The sequence below is a fragment of the Helobdella robusta genome, assembly GCF_000326865.2.
Source record: "Helobdella robusta unplaced genomic scaffold HELROscaffold_62, whole genome shotgun sequence".
Taxonomy (NCBI): domain Eukaryota; kingdom Metazoa; phylum Annelida; class Clitellata; order Rhynchobdellida; family Glossiphoniidae; genus Helobdella; species Helobdella robusta.
In genome coordinates this window covers 433,073-442,821 of record NW_008705346.1, presented here as the reverse complement: position 1 = coordinate 442,821, position 9,749 = coordinate 433,073, and the positions used below count along the sequence as shown (strand labels likewise).

Here is a 9,749-nt window from a genome sequence, read left to right as displayed (position 1 = left end):
AGAAGAAGAAGAAGAAGAAGAAGAAGAACAAGAATCAAAAGCAGAAGAAGAAACAGAAGAAGAAGAAGAAGAAGAAAAAGAAGAAGAAAAAGAAAAAGAAGAAAAAGAAGATGACGACGATGATGACGACGATGATAATGATGATGATGGCAACGACGACGATGATGAGACATAATGATGATGATGATGATGATGATGATGATGAGAAGGAGGAAGATGATTATTATCCTTCTTTTTACTATTTTCGTTTATAATTTAATTGTTGTTTTGTACTTTAAATAATTTTTTCATTGATATTATTATTGTTATTATTATAATTATTATTATTATTATTGTTATTGTTGTTGTTATTATAAGCTACCTGTCATTCACATTTAATACCTATCACATTGGCGAACCTTAATTACCTTCATGTATTTTTTTCAAAGGACGATGATGATGACGATGATGATGTTGTTGTTGTTGATGATGATGATGATGTTTTTGTTGTTGCTGGTAGGTAATGGTGATGATTAAAATGTTGTTGTTGACAATGAAGATGTTGATGTTGTTGCTGTTGTTGTTGACGTTGCTGATGTTGTTGTTGATGATGAAGAAGTAGTTGTTGATGATGTTGTTGTTGTTGTAGTTGTCGTTGTTGGTAACGACTTTGTTGTTGTTGTTGTTATAGTCACTATTCAATATTTTTTTGCTTAGTCCGATAGCTACCTTCTCTTACATTTCTAAGCGTTTGACAGGCTAAACAAACGAACGAACGACTTTGCAGATATGGTTGATGTTATTGTCATTGTTGTTGTTGTTATTAATGTTATTGGCATTGTTGTTGTTGTTGTTGTTGTTATTATTGTTATTGGCATTGTTGTTATTGTTGTATGCAGATGGATCATGATGACTTTTTCGTTGCTAATTTCCGTAACTCCCATTCATTCCGATTTGGTGGGATTTTTAAAATTCTCAAGTTAAGGACCTTTTTTTGTTGAAATCTGTTCACTTTATTACTATATTCTACACGGAATCTTCAGTAACTTACTCTTTCACGGTTTGTCTGGATCTCGCACTCCCTATAGATTTGCCACTGGTTATACATATTTTTTAGTGCTGTATATTTTCAAGTCCTTCTTGTTATTTCTCAATAAAGATAGGTGTCAGAAGAAATTTTCTTCCAAATATCTTTATCCGAACATATATAATTATTATTATTATTATTATAATTATTATTATTATTATTGTTGTTGTGTCTTTGAAGAAATAAATAAATAAAATAAATTATTATTATTATTATTATTTTTGTTGTTGTTGTTGTTGTTGTTGTTGTTGTTATCAACACAGTATTTTTTGCCGTCATCATCATCTTCATCAGTTTCATCATTTTCATCATCATCGTCGTCGTCGTCAGTAGTGCTCTCCTCATTATGACGCTTGGATGCAGTCACGCCGATAATTAAACTAGTTATGCTCTTAATTATGACGTCATCATCATCGTCACAACGTCATCATCGTCATCGTCACAACATCATCATCATCATCATCATCATCATCGTTACAACATCATCATCATATGTGGGCTAATGCGTGATAGTGTGAGTGTGTGAATATATGTGTATGTATGTACATATATATATATATGTATACATAGACATTTATCATTAACGATCTGTATTTTCATCCAACTGTATTTTATTTTACTTCATTTACCTATTTATTTTAATATTTTTAAAATACAATGGAAGCTTTTCATTTGCTGGAGGCATAGGAACGTCAGTTCGCGCCTCTCTATTCTCTGTTTATGTTATGTTATGTTATCATCATCGTCACAACATCATCATCATCATCGTCACAACATCATCATCATCATCGTCACAACATCATCATCATCTTCATCATCATCGTCGTCGTCATCGTCAACGTATTTTTTTATCACCATTATAGCATGTTGGCAAGTTTACATTTCATATAGCTTGATTCAAAATTCTATCAATTGAAGTACATACATACGTATGCAACAAGGCCAAAGATAAAATAGCAAACAATAGTACTATAATGAAGACACTAACTAGTAACAACACACACATTTTACACACAAACATGTATACGCACACATAAATACATACAAACATACATACATATGCACACACACACAAACATATATACACTAACACTCACACACATACATATACATACCCGTGCATACACACAAACATACACATTACACACACATAATACATAAAACGAAGTCATCAATACATATTTTCATGCATGTTTTTGTTAAAAAAATGAAAACAATACACAAATATATACACACATATACACATACACGTACGGTACCATGCTTTCATGTGTTTGTGTATGTGTGATCGTGCGATACAATATTTGACAATAGAAGGTTTGAATTCAGGTTTGAAAATATACACACATATACACATACACGTACGGTACCATGCTTTCATGTGTTTGTGTATGTGTGATCGTGCGATACAATATTTGACAATAGAAGGTTTGAATTCAGTTTGTAAGATATTGTATCTTTGTTTGTCATTTTCTCTCTCTCTTTCCCTCTCTCTCTTTTTCTTTTCTCATTTTTCACACATACACACACACGCAAACACACACACAAACATATACATGCATACATACAGTGTTGTTTATTTGTTAATTTACCATTGTATTTGTTATTTTTATTCTTTAAATACGTTCTGCCTTCTTCAATTCAAGGCAAGTAAATTAAGAATGAAGATACATTTTTCAGACAGACTTTATTACATTTATCTAAATAATAACTTATCTATATATTGAAATACTTGGTAATCAAGGTAAGTTCTCTATCTCTGATCTTTTTTAAAAGTTTCAGTTCGTACACACACACACACTCACACACACACACACACACACACACACACACAAGCATAGATATACACACACGCGCATACAAACTCCTCAGAGATGTCTCTAGAAGGCGGAAATTTCATCATAGACCGGCGCGATTCACGCCATCAGATGCATCCAACACAGGATCCACCCATATTTTATAACTTCTACGAAGATCCTTCATTCAACCTACCGGCCAACAACAACTCCAGAAATTTTTACATCAACAGTAATGTAGCACCTCCTCCTCTCAACAACAATCGCCCGAACTATGGCTCTCTGAATGACTTTTACGATAGCGAAACGGCCAAGCTTATTGGCGATCAATTTTCAAAAGGTCCGTCTGTTAAATTTTTGTATTTTTTTTTGTAGTAAAACGTAAAAAATGTTAGCTATAAAATGTAGATACAGAACTGCAAGTAACATAAAATTATTTTATCGACAAATTGTAACAACTGCTCTTAAGCTCGACCATCATTTAATGGCATCATTTCTTCTACTCCAATTTTCCTACTTCTTCATTTTTTCTCTCTCTTTTCTCTTTTTCTCTCTCTTTCTCTCTCTCTCTCTCTTTCTTTCTCTTTTTCTCTCCCTCTTTCACCCATTCATTTTCAAATTCATCTACATTTCTTCCAATTCCAGATTTGAAAAATTATTCGAGAGTAAAGCGAGCAACAGCATGTAGGAGCGTTCTTATCTCGCTAATTTCGTCGGCGCTCTTCTCACTAGGAACCAGCAACATTCTCATAACCATATTCCACTTCGTACGTGATTTGGATTTATGCCTTGGTTCCACTAACTCCTTCTTCACAGTTATCAATGGTACCAGTGGGATTGTATGGGTTCTTGTATCGGCTGGTGTTTGGACGGCTGTCTTGGTTGGTTGGTTGGTTGGTTAAATGGTTGGTTGGTTAGATGGTTGGTTGAATGGTTGGATGGCTGAATGGTTAGAGGGTTGGTTGGTTGGTTGGTTAGATGGTTGGTTAGATGGCTGGTTGAACTGTTGGATGGTTGGTTGGCTGGATGGTTGGTTGGCTGGATGGTTGGTTGGATGGATGGTTGGTTGGTTGGCTGGTTGGATGGTTGGTTGGTTGGATGGATGGTTGGTTGGTTGATTGGTTGGATGGCTGAATGTAAATGAATGAGTAAGTTAGCAAATGAATGAATTAATAAATAAAAGAATGAATGAGCGAACGAACGTCTGATTGAATGAGTGGATGAATAAGAAAAAAAAATTATCAAACGCCTGAAATATTTTGGTGAATGAATGAATAGACGAATAAGCTTTAACCTGAACAAAAGACAAATGAACGAACAAAAAGACAAATTGATCAATAAAGTGAATGAATGGCTCTCTGCTAGAGGGTGTATATTAAAATTTTACTAAAGTAAAAAATCAAATATAAATAAAACGTACTTACAAATGAACAATTGTATTTTCTGTGAATCCACACATACACACACACACACACACACGCACAAACACACACACACAAACACACGCACACACACGCATACACACAGCATACATTATGACACAAAACAGCCATTCCTATTGGCAATAATGAACATGTTTGACCGGGATCATACAGTTGATTCCATGGCCAGAGTTAAAAGTATCCAGAAAAAATACTCTGATGTAAGCAGTTGTCATGATAATGGTGACGATGATGATGATGATGATGATGATGATGATGATGATGATGATGATGATGATGAAGATGATGATGAGGATGATGGAGATGATGGAGATGATAATGATAACATTTTTTTTTGTTAGTTTTTCAATTTTATATGGATGATAAAATTTATGAAATGAAATACCATAACAACAGAATTACGTAATTTAAACAGAATAAAATTAATCTCATTGCCATAATTGTTCTTGTGGTTTGTGTGGCGGCTTTTGTCGCTTCTTCTGTAGATGCCGCCATGGTGAGTTTTATCATTTTGTAATAATAGTATCTTGCTACAATCATATCAAAATTACAATCATTACCATACTTACTTTCATTATCATTACCACCACCACCACCATCATAATAATCACCATCATTATCACCACCACCATCATAATCATCATCATCATAATAATCATCATTATCATCATCACCACCATCATCACCACACCCAGTCTTACAGTTGTTCGCTGGACACTCCATTGAAACACCTTTCCAAGTTCATCCTCCCCATCCTCATCAGCATCTTTATCGTCTTCCTCTTCATCACCATCATCGCCGTAGTTTTCGTCAAGAAATGCTGTAATGAATTTAACAAAATGAGTGAATATGATGATGACGGTGATGGTGGTGATGGTGGTGAGAATGAAGCTTTCAATCTGGTAGCTAGGCAGAAGAAATATTCCAAGCCAGGTGAGCCCATCGTCAGTAACCTGCCAAGCACACCTGTCCAGGCCTTCAACTATCCCAACTTGCAAACTTACTGGAAGACACCTATCGTGCATTTTGCTGGCCCGATTAAACGTTACACACCTCAACCAATCAGTAACCAGTTTGCTCTGCCAATCAGCAGCCAGTTTGGTCAACCAAGATACCAGTTATTTAATCAACCAGCCAACCAACCAGCAATCAATCAATTCATCTCGCGTCCACAAAAATTTCCTGCATTTTCCCCCAAGTTATCATCCAAGGTGAGCCATTTGCAACCGTTATAATTCATAAAATTAAGATGTTTGTCTCATTGTTGGTTCATTTTAATAGCATAGCACTGGTCCGCGAGTTAGCTCAGACAGCTCAAGTGCTGCATCTCACGTTCTGATTGCGTCTTGATATAGTTCAAATTCTGCCTAACTCAAAAACAAACTCACATACTTTGTGCAGCAGACAAGGGTGATTGCACAGGCATAAGGATGTACACATGATAATTATGACATAATATTATATTAATATGATCCGAGAAGTTAAAATTTATTATTTAAAATTATTTTCAGTTAAATTTGATAGAATTTTGTTTTTCACTGAACAGCCAGCAGGTCGCTACGAGTCTCCAATGAAGTTCATAATGTCGTAGCGTTGTTTCCGCCATCAACCAGCTGAATTTTCCACGTAGTAGTATCATAACATATCGTTGCTTTTGATGTTGCTCCAAACATTTTCTTCTTAATCAACTGACACATTTTTGATGTTTTTTTTATATATTTTTATTTAATATTTGCCAGTTATATTTAAAAAAACTAGATGTCACTAAATAAACGAGGTTTTACTAAAAATTTTCAACAATATTCGGAATGATAAATAAATAACACTGTTGATGTTGCTAATAGTAAAAGTAAGGAAACATTCACACTAGCAGGTAACTTTTTTAACTTTTAACTTTTTTAACTTAACAGCTTAACTTTTTTTTGGCAAATTTTTTTTCTTATAAAAATGTTTTCTCAACAATATAGAGAAAAATAATCAATTAAAAACAATGTAATTGTTACTTTATAAAAGTGAAAGCCTTCTCTGGTGAGCACTTACATCATGCCTGTGTGATGTTTTTTGTTATTGTTTACAATTCGAATATAAACAAAAAATTTTCCGCTCTGAAAGAAATATGCAGTTGCGTTTTGCAGTTTGAAAATGTTTCATATCCATTAAAATAATTAAAAATTTGAAATTTTTTTTAAAATTTATATCTGAAATCAACTGAGCCGAAAATTTTAATTTAATAAAACTTGATAAATAGTTTGTTGTTTCATAGAAACACGTTGGACATGACAACTGCAGAGATTAACCACATAAACAACAACAAAGTAGACAACAACATAGAAAACAACATAGACAATAACAACATAGACAACAACAACATTAACAACAACAACAACAACATAGACAACAACAACATTAACAACAACAACATTAACAACAACAACATAGACAACAACATAGATAACAGCAACAACAACAACACCGACAACATCATCAACAACATCATCAACAACAGCAACAACAATGACGCCAACGAGACTAAAATAAAAATTCCACTCGCGATGAAAAAGACTCTCATTCAATGGAAGCCGGGTGTCAAGGTCACGAGCCCTGATGACGATAGAGGGAGGATGAAGTTTATATTTGAAACTGTTCAAGGTGATGATGACGACAACGATGACGATGATACAATGATGATGATGACGATGATGATGACGATGATAATTATGATGACGATGATGATGAAGACGACGACGACGATGATGATAATGATGACGATGATGATGACGATGAATAATTATGATGACGATGATGATGAAGACGACGATGATGATGATGATGTCGTTAACGTAAAAATTGCGATACAAATGCAAATTAAGAACCTTAAAAATGTTATTGCGGTAATGAAAGTTTCAAGACATTTCATCATCAATCTTATTTTCACCATTATAATTCCCATCAAAAATTTTCATCCCGATTAGTTCCGTCCTATTCTTTTTTTACCTTCACTTTCATCTTCATTTTCATCATCGTCTACATCTACATCATCAGCAATGTCCACACCACCAGCAAAATCACACCATGACCACCAAAAACACACCATCACCGCCAAAAACTCACCACCACCAAGAACACATTATCACCACCAAAATCACACCACAACCACCAAAAACACACAACCACCAAAAACACACCTCCACTACCAAAATCAAAGATCCACCAGGCAAAGAAAGCAAAGAAAAAGAGTGGGAAAGACATAGAGCACTACGGACAACCTTCCAGTTGCCAAAAACGGTCACTCCTGGCCCGGCGCATTACAATGTCATCCAGTGCCCACTTCCACGCAAGACAAACGCCTGTGATTATTGTCAGGGCTCCATGAGTTCGAAGACAGTGAGGTTGTTGTATAGACTGATCTTTAACCTTTAACCTCTATCATATTGGTCGTCATCATCTTCTATCACTGACGTAGATTCAAATCCTTATGTGACGTCATACCGACCCCCGGGCCATGTGACTATGACGTCGACTTGTCAGTTTTGAAGAATAGAAGAGATTTCAATTTGGTCAGCTCTCTTCTCAATCCCGTACTCTATGGAAAAGAGGTGTTTTGTATGTTTTGTGTGTTGTGCGTGTGCGTGCGTGTGTGTGTGTGTGTGCGTGTGTGCGTGTGTGTGTGAAAAAGATTGTTTATTCTTGTTAATTTTTCAAGTGCATTTGGGCGTGTAGAATACATGGTGAATGAGAATGAATGTATACACGATGAATGATGATGTTATTTTTACTAGCCTGTGTAGGCTGTTTGTTTGACAACAGTATTAATGATGATGGTGATAACGATGATGATGATTATGGTGATAATGACGATGATGACGATTATGATGATGACGATTATGATGATGATGATGATGACGACGATGAAACAATGATGATGATGATGATGATGATGATGATGATGATGATGATGATGATGATGATGATGATGATGAAGACGACGGCGAAGTGAACAGTTAAGTTGGACTTGTAAAAACAATTTTCACAGCCCAGTTGTGAACCAACATCACCCGCGCCAAACCAGTACAACATCCTTGAAAACAAGTAGACTATCTTTATTCAAATGTTTAATATTTTATTTTTTTATATATTAAATATAGTAAAAATATAATAAAAGAGTATTAATAATTAATTATTAATAATTAATAATTAAATTCACGATACTTCAATTTCTCAGATATTGAAATAACATTCTGCTCGTTAGGTGCTGCTACTGGAGGACGTTTCATTCGTTATTCGCACGAAATGCATGCAAAGGTAGGAAGAAACAACTCGAGATCGGGGATGCAAGTACCAACTCGGGGATGAACCATCCATCCCCAAACGAGTACAGCATTAAAGATGACGTCATCCACAAATCTGTCTGCCAGGTGGCCAACGCATCCTTCCGCTCCAAAGTTCAGACGTTGGACGGCCTGATAAAACAAACGAAGATAAAGGCTTACACGCCGGCTCCTGACTACTACCACAACGACTACAACTTCCGGAATGAGAGGAATAGAAGATATTTAAGAATCACTAAACAAAATTTCTGTCCGGATGTTGTGGCGAATTCTGCAACTTTTATGCCAAATATGGGCTTCAGTCGGATGACAGCAGAGGCAAATGGTGACGGTGGAGCCCTCTTCGTGGGCAGAACTCTGGTCAGGTACCCGAAATCTAGCAACTTCAAAGCCGCTGTGTATCAAGTGCCGGGCCCAGGTGTGTGTGTATCTGTGTATATGTGTGTGTGTGTGTGTGTGTCATACATCCACCCATCCACTCATCCATCCATCTATCCATCCATCCATCCATCTACCAACAAATCCTTTTCTCAAGGCGCCTACAACGCATTCAACAAAAACGATCACAAATGCAGCCAGTTCAACAACAAATCAACGAAAGTGACTTTCAAACCACAGCTCTGTGAGACATTCCTACGAAGGATTCGAACCCAGGCTCTCGCACCCAACCTATACAGGCCTGAAATTCCTGGCAAGAAGTCCTTCCACTATCCTACCAAAAAGGTCTTTTTGTCGATGGTTTGACGGTAGAGCCGATGGTACTGATGAAAAAAATTGAAGTGATAAATTGGTAAGACATCAAACAATGAAACTCATAGACAATATGCATATATAATCTACAACAATAGTGAAATGCATACAAACAGCATCTGTAAACATACACAACCATACAAACACACCGACAAACAAACACGCATGGACACAAACAAACAAGCAAGCATAACTAAGCAAAACAAAGCTTTGAAAGGCTTTGTCACTACAAACGCATTCCCCTGTTAAACTTTAACAAATTTTTTCTTACATTTAACTGAAATTAAAAATAATATTAATAATAATAAATATTGATAACAACAACAACACTAATAATAAAAATAACTTAAATAAACCAAATAATAAT

General features: G+C 35.5%; 2 protein-coding genes across 2 annotated transcripts; both read left to right on the top strand.

The window, feature by feature from the left end:
* Positions 1 to 2,940: 2,940 nt before the first annotated feature.
* On the top strand, positions 2,941 to 5,921 carry HELRODRAFT_180500 (hypothetical protein; the record flags this gene model as incomplete). Its single annotated transcript, XM_009029809.1, has 6 exons — positions 2,941 to 3,202; positions 3,508 to 3,677; positions 4,412 to 4,504; positions 4,720 to 4,800; positions 5,000 to 5,348; positions 5,851 to 5,921. 6 exons carry the CDS (start codon positions 2,941 to 2,943, stop codon positions 5,919 to 5,921), a joined length of 1,026 nt encoding a protein of 341 aa, XP_009028057.1.
* Positions 5,922 to 6,580: 659 nt separating this feature from the next.
* On the top strand, positions 6,581 to 9,376 carry HELRODRAFT_180499 (hypothetical protein; the record flags this gene model as incomplete). The annotated part of the gene is made up of 6 exons (XM_009029808.1): positions 6,581 to 6,953; positions 7,510 to 7,693; positions 7,768 to 7,900; positions 8,338 to 8,393; positions 8,554 to 9,050; positions 9,168 to 9,376. 6 exons carry the CDS (start codon positions 6,581 to 6,583, stop codon positions 9,374 to 9,376), a joined length of 1,452 nt encoding a protein of 483 aa, XP_009028056.1.
* Positions 9,377 to 9,749: the final 373 nt, after the last annotated feature.